Source organism: Phaseolus vulgaris, chromosome 7 (assembly GCF_000499845.2).
Source record: "Phaseolus vulgaris cultivar G19833 chromosome 7, P. vulgaris v2.0, whole genome shotgun sequence".
In the NCBI taxonomy this organism is placed as follows: Eukaryota; Viridiplantae; Streptophyta; class Magnoliopsida; order Fabales; family Fabaceae; genus Phaseolus; species Phaseolus vulgaris.
Genome location: NC_023753.2, coordinates 12,148,821 through 12,166,376, shown reverse-complemented (window position 1 = coordinate 12,166,376; position 17,556 = coordinate 12,148,821). Strand labels below are relative to the sequence as shown.

The window sequence follows — 17,556 nt, the reverse complement described above, 5'->3', positions numbered from 1 at the left end:
TCTTGGTTTTGGTAATTAATTTATCTTTGAAATTTTTAAGTGGATTTTAAAGATGATGTATTATGTAGGGTGGAGTTTTGAAAACTTGTTTTATTGTTTGAATTTCTAAATGACTCTCGAGTATTTGTTGAATAAAAGGCTATTTTGATCGAAATAAAATAATTTAATAATTTTTTTATATATAAAGTGTTGTTGTTTGTTGTATTGATTATATGAAAGATAATGTTAAATGAAATGTGCGATGAGAATTATGAGTTCAATGCACAAAGTTCAATTACTAGTGAGTTATATGGATTTTTGTATGAGATTATAAAGATAATATTGTTATAGTTCTTGTCATGATATCATTTTGGTTTAGTTATTGAGTTTATGAGGTTGTGATTTATTGATGATGGAAAAAACTTTGAAAAATGTTTGTGTTTGGATTGTTGAAGTTGCTCTCGAGTTGAATATTGCTCGATAACTCAAGTTGATAAGGTGAAACCTAATCGATATGTATTAATTATAGTAACTATATTATGTTGCTTCAATGATAGGTTGGTTGTTGAAGCGATGTGATGTATGAATTAAGTATTGACTTGTAGCTTGAGCAAAAGAAATGTTAAAATTATTATATCTCCTTCGGAGCCATATATAATGCTCAAGCGATATGACTAATAATTTAACCTTTATGTCTAAACAGTTGAGCAAGAAGTAAGGAGTTGTACACATGTTGTACACTGGTTGGACGCTCAGGTTCTTATGATGGTGAAAAAAGTTTATGGAAATTGCAAAAGTACTTCCAACAAGTGGTCATCACTAAAGTGTTGGTGGTAACACTCAAGCTACCAACATTCAAGCAATGAGATAGTTGTAGGAGCGATGAGAGACTTAGGATGGTGTTGCTCTCATGTTGTATTTTGCTCAAATAGAGGTGTGTCACTCAAGCAAAAATGAGTGTTATCTAGTTGTAAATGATGAGATCGCTCAAGTAAGAGGATGTCACTCAAGTGAAAATATGTTGAGATGGTGATGATTTGATTTTTGTTTGACGTATTTATGTATGATTTGATGTACAAAAGGTGAACTTAATTATATATTATACAGATAAATATATAATTGATGTTGAGATGTATGTCGTGTTTTGTGCATGACTTGTTCTTTTTAGATGACCTTTCATGGATGATAAATTATGAAGTAATGTCTACATATATAAAAGGTGCTCCTGATTTGGTAATTGGACATCCATACTAGGTAGGTGATGTAAGGATATTCATGGTTATCTAATCATGTCATAACATATGACTACATGCGACTTTAATGCTTTAATGCATTTATCCGTATAAAGATGATATTATGTATTTACTTTATATTAAGATTCACTCTCTACATGCTTATGTGTTATTGGTGTTATAGGTATTTACATGGTAGTAGACTCTTAAAGATTGTGGTAAAAAATATATACTAACAGTAAATTATGTAATATATAATTATAGTTTTATCGAATTAATATGTTAATTATAGTTTACTCCGATAAAGATTTGTGGTAATGAAAATATATAAATATTATATTAGATTATGTGATATATAATTATAGTTTCATCCTATTAATTAGCATGTGAGTTATAATTTTGGAGTAACATTACAAATAACACAAAAAAAATAAAAAATTATAAAAATATTTCTTTTTCATACTGTACTAAAGGAAAATAACAACTTTGTGTCACTATATGTTGTTAAAAAATTAAAATTAATAATAATGGTTTTAGTTAAAATAATAATGGTTTTAATATTTGCATAATTTATTTTTTATTTTAATATATTTTATAATGTGCAAAATATGTAATAAATGTAAAATATGTAAATCAAAGAATGTCTTTTACATATTGTTATATTTTTTTAAGTTTCAAAATATAATTAAAGACAAAATAACAATACAAAAAGTATGTATACCAAATGAAGAATATATTTTTATCATTAATTATATATATATATATATATATATTTGTATATTATTACCAGAGGAAATATATTGGTAATAGTCTTGAGTGCATCTTTTTACGATATTTTATAAATAAACATGTATTATTTTATTTATTAATTGTCATAAAAATAATTAAATATATAATTGATTGTATATGGTAGTAAAAATATGTTATGATAAGAAGTTTAATTAATCAAACATTCAAAACACTTATAATTTTATTTTAATTAAAAATATGAGCATATATATTTTTTTTCACTATTTTGTTAGTTTTTTCCTATTTTCTTTTTTCCTCCACTATGCTTTACTATTTTTTTTTTCAAATTATATAATTTATTATGACTTTTATATTATTACCCAGAAATATTAATGGAGATAAAATTGGAAAACCACTTAGATACAATTTGTTTTTATTTATCTAATCTATCATTTTTTGTTAATTACTTCACTTCAGACCCTGTTTCAGAGGGATTTGTAAAAGAAGCACAGTGCAGCGGTGGAAGCAGGGTTGATCGTGATTTGAATTGCTACATCACAAACCTTTGATTCGAACAGAAGGAATTACAAAATAAACAAAAGAAAAATGTATTATTGGGTAAGTGCTAATTCTTCCGATTTCGCCGGAACCCCTCCCCAACGTCGCAGGTAATGAACTGATTCCTCATGTCTCTTATTCTCTTTGATGTTGCTTTCTTTTTTCATAATCTCAGTTCGTTTCATTCGTATCACTGGCAGTGGTCACTCCGCTGTTAATATAGGCAAATCTAAGGTTGTCGTGTTCGGAGGCCTTTTCGACAAGAAGTTTCTCAGTGATATCGCTGTCTATGATACTGGTAATGCAATCCCTTTTCTTATTTTCGTTGTTTTTCATTAAAATTGAAGTGTTTAATTTGATGCAAAGTTATTAGCATAACAATTTTACACTCTCCATCTGTGAGAAATTATAGTTGACTTGACTTTGACTTTATAGTGATTGTGATTGTGGTTCGATGCATATACACAAAATCGAACTCTTTATTCATTTAACATATTTTAGAGGCCAAGCAATGGTTTCAGCCTGAGTGCACTGGAAGTGGTTCAGATGGGCATGTAGGTCCCAGCCCTCGGGCTTTCCATGTTGCCGTTGCCATTGATTGTCACATGTTCATTTTTGGTGGTCGTTTTGGGAGTCAAAGGTTTGTGGTGCATCTCGGTGTTTTATTTCTTTCATAACTATAATGTGTGGTATAATTCGTGGTGTTTAAATTTTACAGGTTGGGGGACTTTTGGGTTTTGGATACTGGTATGTATTTTGTGTGGTCATTGTTGAGTTCATGCTGTGAGGGAACTTTCTGACATTTTTAGGACTGACATTGTTTTGGCGTGCTGGGACTTGGAATGAATGATGCTGTTCCAGACATATGGCAATGGTCTGAACTAACTGGCTTTGGAGACTTACCATCACCACGAGATTTTGCTGCAGCTTCGGCTGTTGGAAACCGGAAAATTGTTATGTGAGATAGTGTTTAATTTGAACTTTTTTTTATGCTAATTAGACTGTGTTGGAGTAAATCAAAACATGTAATGAGGTGGATTCTGTGTGATGCAGGTATGGTGGATGGGACGGAAAAAAGTGGTTAACTGATGTTTTTATCTTAGACACTAGTATTATTTTTATCTCCTACAGTGTAATTACCTCCTTATCCAGTTGTAACCAAGTATAACATAATTTTCTTCTTCTCTTAGTTTCTCTTGAGTGGATGGAGCTCTCAGTTTCTGGAACATTGCCACAACCTAGATGTGGGCATACTGCCACTATGGTTGAAAAACGGTTGCTTGTTTACGGTGGAAGAGGTGAAGTGACACAGTTCTCCTTGTTTGGATGTTGATCTGTTTTTGAGATTATAGTCCTTCTATTAAATAAAAAGAATACATTCTGTGTCACTAGGCAATTTTCGTGTGTCAAAGAGTATTTTATCAGGGGAATATTTATTCTTTTCCCAGTTGTTGTTTCTATTTATGTTTTTGTGGGTTTCAATGTTAAATAGAAGTGCGGGTCTTAATTTCTCAAACAATGATCAATTTGTGCCATTTGGTGAATTTCCTCACTTTCACTATCATTTCAGTTTTAAGAAGTAGTTTTAGTATAATAGTTTGGGAGCAAGGTTTAGCTCTTCCTTTTTGGTTTAAACTTAGGGGCAAAAATGGTGAAATTTTAGATTAGCACGATGGTCATGAAGCAATACTGAAGATACTCAAATTTTTTAGTGAAACTAATAAATTTCAACTCGTTCAAATGTTGATTAATTTTTTCTATATTCAAAGATGCACCGTTGTTGGATTGCTAAACATCATAAAACTTATCCAAAAACCCATTCTGTAGTCTATTTCTTTCTCTGACACATTATGTTAGACTTAGTTTTGAATGTGCAACTTTTCTTCTTCTCTAACTTGTATGTAAATAAATAACTGCTCTGAATTGATGAAGGGGGCGTACAAATTGATTGCTGTAATGCCAATTTGAATTTATTAGTTGAAATGAGTGCTATATCCTGACTTTAACAGGAGGAGGCGGACCTATTATGGGTGATTTATGGGCATTGAAGGGCCTCATTGAAGAAGGTATGCATATTTTACCATCTTTATAATTGAATTACACAAGGAAGACTATGTGATAGGTCTTATAAATACAAGTTTTATGGTTACATAATATCTTAGAAAACACAACTACATTGGTAACATTATTTCTATCAATTTCTGAGATATTAAACTATCTCCTATAAGAACATAATATCCTAAAGAAGAATGTCTATTTCTAGTGTAGTTTGCATTTGTAAAACAAGTTACTTGCGCATGTCTTCTATCTACAATTTTTGCATGGAAGTCCTTGGCTTAGTTCACAAATAATAATGCCCAAGTATGACTACTGCTGAATCTTTTAGAATTTGTTAATCACACTTACAGCTGCTAAAAGGATACATGTTCAATACTTAGTTTTATGACAAGTATTCAATCTGGTTAGGTTTGGTAATACTCCCTTGTTACAGATAAAAGCTTCACATTTGACTCCATGTTCTTTCTCTAAGTTGGCTGTATGACTTTCCAAGGTGTTCCAAAATATATAAGGTGCATTTCCTCTTAGAGATTACAACATTGGTAGAAAGAGCACCTGATATTTCCATTTCATTCAACATAGCATGTGTCAATGCCCGAGATAAATACAGCAGAGCATAGAAGTGACAGAAAAAAATGCAAGGAATGACAGAAAGTGCTGGTTTAAAATGCATAAATGGGTTTGTATTATGAAGTGAACATGTAGTAGGAATGGAACCTGGAGAATTGGCAGCAAGAGACCTCCATTTTCTAATATGTCTTCAGTAGCAAACGATGGGCTATCATTTGTTTTAATTTAAGTGTCCATTTCAAGGGATTTTATATGGAATTGGAACATTTTCAATGCTTATTGGTTCTATGTTTTCTTATATTTTCTTTGGAGAAAGTCTTTTGATCTGTCTACTTCTTACTCACATCTTTAATACAATTTCTTATTATACTAAGAAATATTTATTTCTTGGTAGTGTTAGGAATCAACACTATTTTAATAGAAAACAAAGAAAGTAAATCTGAATTTCTCTAATTTCACCAATCATACAACAAAAGATACAAAGTGAACTCTCCTTTCCACTGGATTAATCCAGTTACAAAACTCAATTGTCTGAAAAACTCCCCCCTAAACTTCCCCCCATAAAAAGGGGTCCTAATTTCTAGCAAACACTACGCTGTAAAAACTACCTTACAACTGTATTCTTAGTTATTTTTTTAAACCTCCTCCTATAATAAACCTGCAATCCTGTCTTATTGTCAACATGTTGTATTTGCTTCTGTCTATCAGGTAGCTTCTTAATAAGATGGGTTATGTACTTATAATGTACTTATACTTCTTTCTCTCGTCTTTAGTACAATTTCTTATGCTAAGAAGTATTTATTTCTTGGTAGCTTCTAAATAAGAGGGGTTATGTACTAACAATGTGTATTTGTTATGGAGGAAAGAGAATGAAGCACCTGGATGGACTCAATTAAAGCTTCCAGGTCAAGCACCCTCTCCCCGATGCGGCCATACAGTTACATCTGGAGGACATTATGTAATCTCATTTGCAAAATTCTTTTCTTTCTAGTTTTTGATAATTTTGTAGATTGCTTTCTTTTTTTTACTGCCAAACATGGATTTCTATACTGTTCCCACCTTATCCCGTAATAGAATAATCTACATTTAAATATCATTATCATTATTCTTTTTTATGGTGGGTTGGGGGTTGAATAGATTGGCTATTCTGTGTATTTGAGAGCTGAAGACTAGCAGCTTCCTTTTGAAATTAATGTTATATAAAGGGAGGTATTTCATGAACATGAAGGAGATTGTGGACTAACTGTTTAGTGCTAGGAGTTTAGAATTGTCTCAACTCAACTACTTCTTCTAGTTATGGGTATACTGGAAATGTGATTGTTTCCTAGTGTTCTCTACCATACCTCTGTAGTTTAAGGTGGAATGTTCACTAGAAGGGGCTTTGATTGCTCAATAGCCCTGGTGACCAGTGAACACGTTGATTGCTGGTGAAGGTTATTTAAGTTTAAAGAGCTGCATGAACTTGTTTCCAAGGGATGTAGAATTTCGTTTGTGTGGTACTAGGAAGTTGGTTATCTTTGCTCTCCTTTTATAGTTTTCCTTAGTGATAAATTCTCTGCCTTACTTGTCTTATGACTTTCTCTTAGATTCTTACGTGTGCTCTTGTTCAAGAGATATCAAATGTTCACTTTTAATGAAGTTTTACCAATCAGAAAGAAGTTTATATTTATCAAGTTGAATTATAAGATAGATTATGGTTGATGTCATCAAATAATTTTTTATGCTGTTGTGATTCCCCTTTCCCCTCTAGATTCTTTAATACTTAATCCCCAGTCAGAATTGTATAAATTTACTGCTTTAACCTGAAATCCTGTCATTTATTTATTCCTTTCATTTTTTTTGGAGAGGATTTTACAGTTGTTGATGTTTGGAGGCCACGGAACTGGTGGATGGTTGAGTCGTTATGATATCTATTACAATGACTGCATTATATTAGACAGAGGTGAGAACTTTCACTATACCTATCAGTGTATGTATCTGTTAGGAACCAAGAATTATAAAGAGAATAAAAGAAAGGTTTTTATTGAATAGACAGAAAAGAACAAGAAATAGGAGAGCACTCTCTCCTTCAAGGGCTTCCCCTTCACAAAGAACTAAAGCTCAATCTACAAAAATATTACACACTGCCCCTCCCCCTCTCCTTCTTTCTTATTTATATCTAACTAGCAAATCAAATAACATTCTCATGACTATTTTAATTCTAACTTACTCCTCCTCTATGTGTAACCTAACAATACACTCTTCCAAAAAACAACCTTGTCCTCAAGGTTGGAACAGTGGAACCTTGACTTCGTGGCTCATCTTCAACACCATGATCTTTATCTACTCTCCTGAAAGTATTGTGATATTGTCTATCATAGGGAGGGAACCCATTGGCTACTGCATGCAAATTCAGGTCTGGAGGCTTAGGTGGTGGTGGGAATGAGTGGGGGTTTTGTATAAAAGTCTCTGCACCAGTAAGTTGAAATTCCAAGATTCTGATGTCATTGATGTTCTAGCCACCTTCATTATCAAATCTTGATCTCACAATGATTTCTTATGCATATGAAGTAAATCTGAATTTGGGAAAAAATGATGCTTGGTTGCACCTCCACCTTCAACTTTCTTACTGGTTAGCTCTATAATTGGCCTATCAAGAAAAAGATCATTACAACACATAGTCTTCACTTTCTTTATTGATGCATCCCCTTCTGCCCTTATCATTTCAGTTTCTCTTGCAAATCTCACTTCATTGTTGGTTTTTTCTTTGCTGCAGAGGGTGTGATTCTTCATATCTGAACCTTCTCCCACATCTTGGGTCTTCTTCTCTTCATCATTAACATATTTCTCTCCTCCCTCCGACATTCTGTCTCTTTTCTTGATGTCCCGACGCAATTCTTTAATTTCTTTCAAGTCCAGAAGGCTTTCCTTCAAGAACTTGGTGTCCCTTCTAACAGATTTCTCTCCTCCCTCAGACATTCTGTCCCCTTTCTTGATGTCCTGCAGCATTTCTTTTATCTCTTTCAGGTCCAGCATGCTTTCCTTCAACCCCAGAATTTCCGCTCTCATTTCCGAATTCCATCTCCCCTGTTCGCTGATAAACTTCTCTACTGCCGCCATTCTCTGTTCCATCTTTTCTTCCTCACTTTCTGTTTTTCAGATCCGGCAGGTCGGACCAATTAACCAAGAATTATAAAGAGAAGAAAAGAGAAAGGTTTTAATTGAATAGAAAGAAAAAAACAAGAAATAGGAGAGCACTCTCTCCTTCAAGGGCTTCCCCTTCACAAAGAGCTAAAGCTCAATCTACAAAAAAATTACACACTGCCCCTCCCCCTCTCCTTCTTTCTTATTTATATCTAACTAGCAAATCAAGTAACTAACTCATGACTATTCTAATTCTAACTAACTCCTCCTCTATGTGTAACCTAACAATCACAATTGTTGTATTATTTATTAACTGTTATAAGTTATAACTGTTGTCTCTGTGTCAATTTACTTTGTTAAAGCCAACTTGTTAATGGTCTCTGGCATCCTTGCACATACATTTCTCACATACAGAATACGGTTGGGGATTTGACTAAATGTTTTGAGGGATAAAAACAGATGATGTATGTTAGTTGCATGAGGGAGTCTAATATTTTCATTTGTGTCAATGGAAATCTGAGATTCTGGTTCCTGTTCAGAAGTCGAATTTTATGAAGTTACCTGTAGTATCCAAGGAAAATTAGCTGCAGTTTTGTTGCTCTTTTTTTATTTATACTTTTTTTTATTATCACTTTGTAAGCATTAAAACTAAAATTTATCAAATAAATATTTGGCTCTCTTCTCAATATCCAGCATCCGATATTTTTTTGTACTCTATAATAGATTAAAACTTCTCACACAACTGACATTTTTCTTTATGATGTGAGCTTCATGAATCTTCATGAGTTGGAGAGTTACAAACCTATCCTTTATTGCTGTTGGAACCTTAATGATACTCCATGAAACATTTTACATTTTTGTTCAAAGAGTAGTTTTTATTTTGAGGTTTTGGATGAGTTACCTTATTTTTTAAAAAGAAGCAATAGGTTAATGATGCACAATAATGTCCTTGAAATTCATGGTATGATACATGTTGCTTTAATTTTTGCTGAAGAGGCTTGTCTGTAAACTATGATATTCAAATGCATGATTTTTTAGACAAATCATACATGGCACCTTTCTGTTCTATTTAAATTATGACAAAGTCCTGCACAAAATCAAAGTTTTTACTGGAAAAGTGGCCTATTCTAACTTCAATTACTTGGTCTGTTCGGTTGCAACAGTTTCAGCACAGTGGAAGCGTCTCTCTATAGGCAGTGAACCCCCTCCTGCTAGAGCATACCACTCTATATCAGTTGTCGGTTCACGATATCTGCTAATTGGCGGTTTTGATGGGAAAACGACTTATGGTGATCCATGGTGGTTAGTCCCTCAAGGTATTCATTGTTCTATCATGGTCTACAAAGCAATTGCTTTTGTTGTCAAATACACTTTTTTCAATTCTAGATATTTTCACTGAAAAACTGTGCAAATAGAGGTAAATAATTTTTTTTGTTTGACAATGAGTTCTTTCTCGGAGTACTGTTTTTGAGTTGAATGGAAGGAATATTCTATTCCTTGAACTTTTCTTCTTGTACTGTAATTTAAATACTCAATCCAGAATCTTCCTCTCCAGAAATGCTTTTTTAGTGGAGAATTTTCATTAAAAAGAATAAAAAAAATAAAAAAATAAATTCAGAAGCTAAAAGTGGCATTCTTAATTCCTCTCATTTCTTTTGCATGTTTCACAGATGACCCAATTGCAAATAGATTAACTGCATCTCCACCCAGAAATATTCCTGAAAGTAAGGAATTTGCTTTTAACGATGATTTTCAACCTCAACTAAAGGTATTGGTTAATCTTGTTTTGCTTGCACTCATCCCATATTTGTCTTAATCTTAAGTTTTATTTTTAAAAAATGAATTTAATATAGAAAAAAAATGTCTTAACTCCTTGGTGCTTCTGTTTCTCCTTAATGTTTCTTATAATTTAAAGAGAATGTTCATAATTTGGGTTAAATAAGAAAATTAGTAAATATAGTACTAAGTATTTCTGTCGATTTATAGTGGAGCATTGTCACTTCTCTAGGTTATTAAATGCTTAATTTTGCTACTGTGCTATCTAAGTGTTAACACTTTTGAGTTCCTATCTGTTGTTTTTAATCTTTAAAGTGGCTTTCATTTAACATAGTTTTTCAAATCACAATCTTTTCTCATTTTGATTTTGTTTAAGGAACAAATAACTTAGGAAAGAATAGAATCAGGAATTCTCCTACAATGAAAAAATAGATGGAATAAAGACACCGGCAAATTTAAATGAGTCAACTCAAAGAGCAACCCAGTCTTGACAAATATGAATTGGAAACACCCTTAAAAAAAATCCATGAGCAGGAACACATAATGAGGCTAAGGCAAGCCAATCCATTTTCCAATAAAAGTTATGGAGGAGAACATTAATGCTAAAGGATCCAGGAATTATGTTTCAACCACACTTTTATTGACAGAGCACAATGTGTGAAAAATGGTTAAGTGCTTCTTTCAAGCTGAGGTATTGTCCTTCAAGGAACTGTATGCCTCTAGTACTTTAGCCATGACTTTGTCATTTAGACAAGTTACTCACCTCTAATTCTTTATTGAAATATATTATAAATTCAATTTTAAGTATTCATATCTGTACTAAACCAAAAAAACAGCCTACTAATCTCTTATGTGATGCTAAAAGGATGGAAACAGTAATGATAAATTGATAACGAAATAATTACATACTTAGATTTGGATCTTGGACTCTTGGTGGTCAAGGGTTTTTGTGAAAATTAAATTTTAAAAAATGGGGAGATAGTGGAGGCCAATGAAGATGAATATGAAAGCATATGTTGATAAAGACAAAGCTATCTTTGATGACGTTGGAAAGGGAAGCTTGCAGTTGGTGTTAGTAAAGCAAGTAAAAATAATACTAGGAGCCAAACCTCAGGATAATAAGCAGAGTCATCATCAAAAGGCACTGGCTGCATTGTAGAGCTTAATTTGGATGAAATCAAATGGTGTTGATTATTGAAAATGACTGGAAATCAAGTGGAGATGAAATGGATGTGTTGACAGCTGCGGATGTGAATCTAATGATGAGTTCGTGGATGTACTCTAGGATTGATTTCTGTTGTTGTGATGGTATTAGCGACCAAGGGTTCCCTAACCTATGTTGTTTATGTCTTTTTGTTGAGCTTTTTCTTTGGCTAAGACATTTATGTTTTTTATTGTGATGTTCTAATTTATATCTTATTATCATGTTCATCAATTTATCACTTTAATGTTTATAATATTTTATCGTGTAGCTAATTTTATAATGAAAAATTAATTTAAAATGCTCAAATACTTTTTTCTTCTGTTTATTGTGCCCTTTTTATGGTGAGGTGTGTTTTTTTGGGCACTCCAAAGGCAGTATCCCCTCCTCCCAAGCACAGTTTTTGCCTTTTTATTATTTGCCAATTCTCTTTTTTGGTCACGTCCTTTTAGTGGCACTGGCTTGGCAATCTTGGATTTCATTTGTTAATTCTAAGTAACACATTATACTCCTGGATTAGTTTTCTGCTGACACCTTTGTCAGGAAAGCCAAACAGAGAAATTTCCTTTCTCTGAATTACAAAGACGATTGCAAATATCAGTTTTGGCATCCAATTCCAGCCTTGAGATTGTAAATGAGTTTGAAGATAAAGAGCTTCTTGAAGTAGCATCAAGATTAGCAGGTGAAAACGTTTCTACTAATTCAATGGTAATATTCCATTATTCTTTTACTTGCATGAAAATTTTCTATAAGTCCATATCATCGTAATTTTAATTGAAATAGTAATTCATGTTTTAACAAGGCGATTGAAACAATTCGTAAACACTGGAGAAAGTCTGAACCAAATATGGTTAAACTCAAAGAGATTGGACCATTGCTTCGGGATTACCAACGTCTTATATACAGGCACTATCTGTAAGAACTATATCTTTCATCCAATTCTTTCTGTACTGTTTTTGCATTTGTGTTTTGGAAAACTTGACGAGCCTCCTATTTTCGGCAAAGTTTAGGGCAGATTTTGGCTTGCATGCTTATTTATTACTTCTTTTTTTTCGGTATTCGTATGCAATTGATCACACACCATCTATTGTCAACTTCGTACTGGCCTAATCTGCTACCTTCTATGTTCGCAATGAAGTTGCTAGGTTGAATTTTCTAAAATTTATTGATCTACTGACAATCTTTGTTATCTTGCTTGAGCAAATCCTTGAAGAGTGGATCTTGGAGATCTTAGCATAAGGTTTAGAGAACCCTCTAGTAATTAGTTATTGAGGAGAGTGTTTATTTTTTAATGCCAAAATTGGAGAGGTCTGAAAGAAATTGAGAGAATTGTTTTGATTGAAAAAGAAAAAGAATCTTCAAGCACGTGACGCAAATCGAGTATTTACACTACAAGAAAATCATTAAATAATAACCAAATTTAGAGACAAAAAATAATTTGTCACTATATTAACTAAATTAGATACTAATTTAGAGACTAAAAAATTATTCATATCTAAAGTAGTTTCTAAATTTGTATCTAAATTAGCTACCTAAGTTTTAGCGACTAATATTTTAGATTCTAAATTAGTCTTTAAAAGGACTAATAGAGACTAATTAGAATATAAAGTAGTAAGTAGCTAAAACATTGGTATCTAATGGTTAGATACTAATTTAAAAACCATTTTATAATTTTTTATTAATAATAGAAACTACTTTAGATACTAATAATTATTTTAGTTTATAAAATGGTCTCTAATTTAATCAAATAGTAACTAATTATTTTTGTATTTAAAATTAGTTTCTATTTAATGATTTTCTTGTAGTGATATTTGTTTATGGATTATCCCTTTTCTTTAATTGAGTGGTGAATAGTTTGGCTTATGTTGCTTGTTTGTCTAACCTCTTTAGAGAAAGGAGTGCATCTGCCCAGTTACCTGGATTTAGTGAACAAGTGATGCATCAATTTTACCATGTCAAAAATGCTACTCAGGTATATTTTTGTGTTAATGGATAGTCCCTTTTACCTGTGCTTTTGTTTCTCCTTGGATATGCCTTTTTACTTAAAATTATTCTGCAAATATAGTTTGATATTCTCCTTGGATATAGTGATACCAAAATCATAGATATTCTTCTTGGCTATATTTCAGTAGTAATCTTCTGAGTACCTATACAAATATTATCAAATATGCCAGTGGCACTACTTTGAAAATTGAAACTAACGGTACATCAGGTTGTCTGGTATTGCTTTTTTGGTACACATTGTTGCAGAGACTTTATTTAAATTTGGTTGAAGTCTGTGATTAATTACATTAAATACGAAAGTTACCCTTTTAAACCATTATATAATTTCTGTCATTTTTTTTATGTTTAACTACACTACTTTTTTATTTTCTCATTGTCTCCTGTTATTCCTATCGCAGTTGCGCATGGACGATATTCCAAAACTTTTGGCAGAGTACAAACAGTTACCTATATGAAGAATACTTGTATGAACAGTTTCTAATTTATACCGAACCCAAAGCATGGATCCCAAATAATACATTATTCAATGTACATTGACCTCGTTTAATATATATTTTCAACATTTCAATATTCTTTTTCATACTTTGGCACATTCATCCTCTAAACTTAGCTAACTGAAAATTATGTATATTTACTTTCACACTTATTTTGAGAATACATAATATATTACATTTGTGAGAGGTAATGTCTGTAGTAATTTATATAATTGCTTTGCTACACTACACACGAACATATCTAATAATCTAGGAGTTCAAGTGATCCAGATTATGTCAAATTTGGTCTAATTTTAACTTAATTTAAGGTTACAATTTTGAAACTCTTGCATACTACTTGTTATCTTGATATAGACAAATTTTAATCAAAATGCTTAAAAATGTTTATCCTAAAATAATATTTCATTTGTTAAGGTAATAATATAGACATTTTAATCAAAATATTTAATTATAATGTACCTTATCAAACATATGAATTGTAACACTGAACTTTTTTTTCAGTCATTTTAAAACCTTGCAAGATTATCTCATCCAAGCATTTGTAGATTCATGTGCATAACTCATTGATTCTATATGTTTTGTCTGCAAATTGCCCTTTTTCATTCATTCAATCCAGTGTGAAGAAACCATTCAATTATTTTTCCCTTTTATTCTCGTTGTTCCGTCCACAAGGCATTTTGAATTTTGAATAATAAGAATGCAATGACATTTAAAAACAAGCCACTGAAAATTAAATATACCAAGCAAATAAACACAACACATCCACGCATAGGTTATGGTTTCAGAGACAGAGACTCTATTATCTTGCATAGCTCGTCCAGTTTCTTCATCCTCATTCTTTCACTCTCAGTCAGCATCTATATAAAGAAGTGCAAATAAGGCAACAGATACATGGTTACCAGAACAGTTAAAAAAAGATGACAAGAAGCAACGTGAGAACTTGTATAAATTAGTTTGTACTTATGGAAAACTCATTTAAAAATCTTTTTGAAAAAGCTCATTTAAAGATATTGTATGCAATATACCTCAACTAGTGTAGCTACTAGATGAGCCTTCTCTTTGTTTTTTTCATTTAAGGCTTCCAAGGCTTCTTTACACTCTTTCTCCTATCAGAAACATACCAAAGATTAGTTTTCACTCTTGCCATATAGCATACATTAAATACAAAACCACCCCATTTTTAACACTGTTCATGATTTTTTTTCCCTTCAAAACAACGAGTTTAATTGTCAGAAATGGTAGTAAGTATGATTTAACAAGTCTATAAATTTATTATACATATCAGTTTGTGATTAGATAATAATGTAAACAAAATTGCAATGTGTTTAGGAAGGAATAAAATGTTCATGTGTAAACTCAGCTTTTAACCAGTGAGCAAAATATACCTTTTTCTGGTAGTTAAGTCCCAGTGGCTTTAAATCTCTGTTAGCCAAGTCAATCTTCTTGCGTACCATTGCAACTTCCTTCCTCAAGGGATCGTCAAGCACTTCAAGCTCCTAGTAGAGAGTATCACAAGAACAACTACTGACATATTAGCATAGCTTGGATTTAACTTCAAGAACTGAAATATCTTCATCAAATTGTATGTATTAATTAACACTTTTGAGGACTAACTAATCTCTGAAAGACTAAAATATGATCAAGTTAACACATATTCAGGACCAAATTGTATATGCCAACACTTCCAAGATTTAAAGATAAACAAGATGTCAATTTCAGGACCAAACTCTGAGATGTAACACTAATCATGCTCAAGAATTTTTACTCCACCACGCTACTTTGAGGATTGTTTGGTCTTGGTATTGAATCCACTAACAACACTTTCCCTTCACTTTTTCGAAAAATGTTTATATGTCTGCTTATGAAGTTAAAAGAAGAAAATGATGTTGTCCATGTCATGAAACTTACTTCCCAAATGTGTGCCAAGCGCCTAGTCTCTTCTTCAGCACGACCAAGTTGGAGTTCAACTTTCTCTCTGACCTCCATTTTCTTCCTCTCAATTTCTTCTTCCTTAGATTGAAATGTGGAGATTGCCAGCTTTGAAATCTCCTCATCCTCATACTCTTCTGCTGATAGCCTCCCACTGCTTCCAATGCTGCCAAGGTTCTTCATTTTCTGCATTTCCTCTCCGTTGCTGCAAACTAAGCCCATCTGCTTCCCCACAAACTTGGTCGTCCAATTATTTTGCTGTTGGTTTATTTCAACAAGAGGCCTTTGTTGCTTTCACTTCAATACTCTTTCTTCACATTTCAACAACTTCTTCTCTCTTGACTTCTAAATGCAGTAAAGAGACTCCCAGGAGCTCTTTGTGAGAAAAAAGTTTGTTTCTTTAACAAGTATTTGATGCATTCCTGGAATATAATTGATCCTGGAGATTTCTTAAGAGGGAAACTGATAATGGCACTCAAGAGTTTGTAGCAAAACTAAAAGTAATATGATATTACATCCACAATAAACACCTACCTGATGATGGACTATGATGTGGTCTTGCATTGTTTGTTAACAGATTTGCCTTAGAATCTTTGCTTTTCTCAAAAGGCATTTGCAAAGTTGCAATCTTAAATTCAAAGTCAGATAATGGGAAGGAAGAGACTGAATAGGGAAGCAATGTACGTGTTTGGGGTGCTAACTTAAGTTCCTTCATTCATAAGATACATTTGGGAACACTACCAGATTACAAATAGTAAGAGAAATAATTTTTTTATTGAAATATGTGGAACCTATTGAAGGATGAACATTTTTAAAATTACATTGTAACATGTTCTTACAACAGGGACCAAGAACACTCGAAATAGATTAACAAGATTAATTCTTTATGCAAATCCTTCAATCTTGGGCTGGACACTCGGTTTCTCTTCACGACAGGTGTTCTCGGCTTCTCCTCACGGCAAGGGCTCTCGGCTTCTCCTCACGGCAAGGGCTCTCGGCTTCTCCTCACAGCAAGTGCTCTCGGCTTCTCCTCACAGCAGGGGTACCTGCAAGTCGCTCCGATGCCAAAGTCAGAAATAGTTTAATGTTCATAAAATAAAATCACTCTTACCTTTTTCTTACTCTGAACTCCTATTTATTGGGTTTCTTTAATGGGCTTTCCCCTTTACTTTTGGGCTTTCTTTCTATACCTTTTTATTATTTTCACACCCCTCATGTAAGTTTTATCTTAATTGGGCTTTTATTTTTATAATAATATTTATATTTTGTTTTATTCTTTTATGTATGTCTTTTTCGCTTTCGGTCTAAACCTCTCGGTTTTAGCCTAACACCTCTTGGTTGTTCAATATGTAGTTCTCGGCCTAAACCTCTCGATTTTAGTACATAACACATTACACTTATAAACTGATGTCTTCTGATGTCTTTTCCTCCCCAATTTTCAAAGCAACATTTTTCTTAACCCTTACCAGGTAAATTTTGTGAATCAGTTCTCATCTTGGTGAAGTAAATTTAACCTTAGAAATCACAATCTATGAGACTCGAACACTTCTCTTAAATGATGTATCCGTGTCGGACACACGTATCGGTGTTGACACTTGTAGGACACTTGTCGGTGAAATGTTCAATTTAAAAAATATTTGTTGAATTTTTGAAAATTTTAACACGGTTCTAACACAATTTTAAAATGTATAAATACTATAATTTTTTCAAAAACTCAAATTTATTGTATAAATTTTTATTATGATTATAAAAATAAGAAACAAATTCTTTTAAACCAGTCATGAAAAATATCTTCCTGCTTTCAAAATAATCTGAAACATACTTTTGCATATAAATATTTATTTTCAATTTATATAATTCAAAATTATATAATATATAGATCAATATCCCCGTGTCCTACATT

The 17,556-nt window shown here is 32.4% G+C and overlaps 2 protein-coding genes across 4 annotated transcripts; one reads left to right on the top strand and one right to left on the bottom strand.

Annotated features, from left to right (window-relative positions):
* Positions 1-2,369: 2,369 nt before the first annotated feature.
* On the top strand, positions 2,370-13,798 carry LOC137827849 (protein GLUTELIN PRECURSOR ACCUMULATION 3). 2 transcript variants are annotated; one of them, XR_011083783.1, is made up of 16 exons: positions 2,370-2,608; positions 2,699-2,796; positions 3,000-3,138; positions 3,217-3,245; positions 3,360-3,456; positions 3,552-3,607; positions 3,689-3,796; positions 4,508-4,564; positions 5,993-6,084; positions 6,984-7,068; positions 9,413-9,565; positions 9,920-10,017; positions 11,770-11,908; positions 12,029-12,141; positions 13,117-13,198; positions 13,629-13,798. XR_011083783.1 is itself a non-coding variant. In XM_068634203.1 (16 exons), exons 1-16 carry the CDS (start codon positions 2,547-2,549, stop codon positions 13,683-13,685), a joined length of 1,491 nt encoding a protein of 496 aa, XP_068490304.1. In that variant the 5' UTR covers positions 2,370-2,546; the 3' UTR covers positions 13,686-13,798. The 2 variants fall into 2 exon arrangements, 1 of the variants encoding a protein (XP_068490304.1); XM_068634203.1 differs by having other exon boundaries at positions 11,770-11,934.
* A 493-nt stretch (positions 13,799-14,291) lies between these two features.
* Positions 14,292-16,169, bottom strand: LOC137827847 (uncharacterized). 2 transcript variants are annotated; one of them, XM_068634201.1, is made up of 4 exons: positions 15,633-16,169; positions 15,110-15,220; positions 14,750-14,830; positions 14,292-14,581 (listed from the first exon to the last, which is right to left on the bottom strand). In XM_068634201.1, exons 1-4 carry the CDS (start codon positions 15,873-15,875, stop codon positions 14,498-14,500), a joined length of 519 nt encoding a protein of 172 aa, XP_068490302.1. In that variant the 5' UTR covers positions 15,876-16,169; the 3' UTR covers positions 14,292-14,497. The 2 variants fall into 2 exon arrangements, with proteins under 2 accessions (XP_068490302.1, XP_068490303.1); XM_068634202.1 differs by lacking the exon at positions 14,750-14,830.
* Positions 16,170-17,556: the final 1,387 nt, after the last annotated feature.

Coding starts and splice junctions, on each gene's coding strand:
- LOC137827849 (XM_068634203.1), top strand. CDS start 2,547: ATGTATTATTGGGTAAGTGCTAATTCTTCCGATTTCGCCGGAACCCCT. Junction 4,565..5,992: donor GAAGGGCCTCATTGAAGAAG/GTATGCATATTT, acceptor TATGGAGGAAAG/AGAATGAAGCACCTGGATGG. Junction 10,018..11,769: donor ATTTTCAACCTCAACTAAAG/GTATTGGTTAAT, acceptor CACCTTTGTCAG/GAAAGCCAAACAGAGAAATT.
- LOC137827847 (XM_068634201.1), bottom strand. CDS start 15,875: ATGGGCTTAGTTTGCAGCAACGGAGAGGAAATGCAGAAAATGAAGAAC. Junction 15,221..15,632: donor GCTTGGCACACATTTGGGAA/GTAAGTTTCATG, acceptor ACTCTCTACTAG/GAGCTTGAAGTGCTTGACGA. Junction 14,831..15,109: donor GACTTAACTACCAGAAAAAG/GTATATTTTGCT, acceptor TGTTTCTGATAG/GAGAAAGAGTGTAAAGAAGC.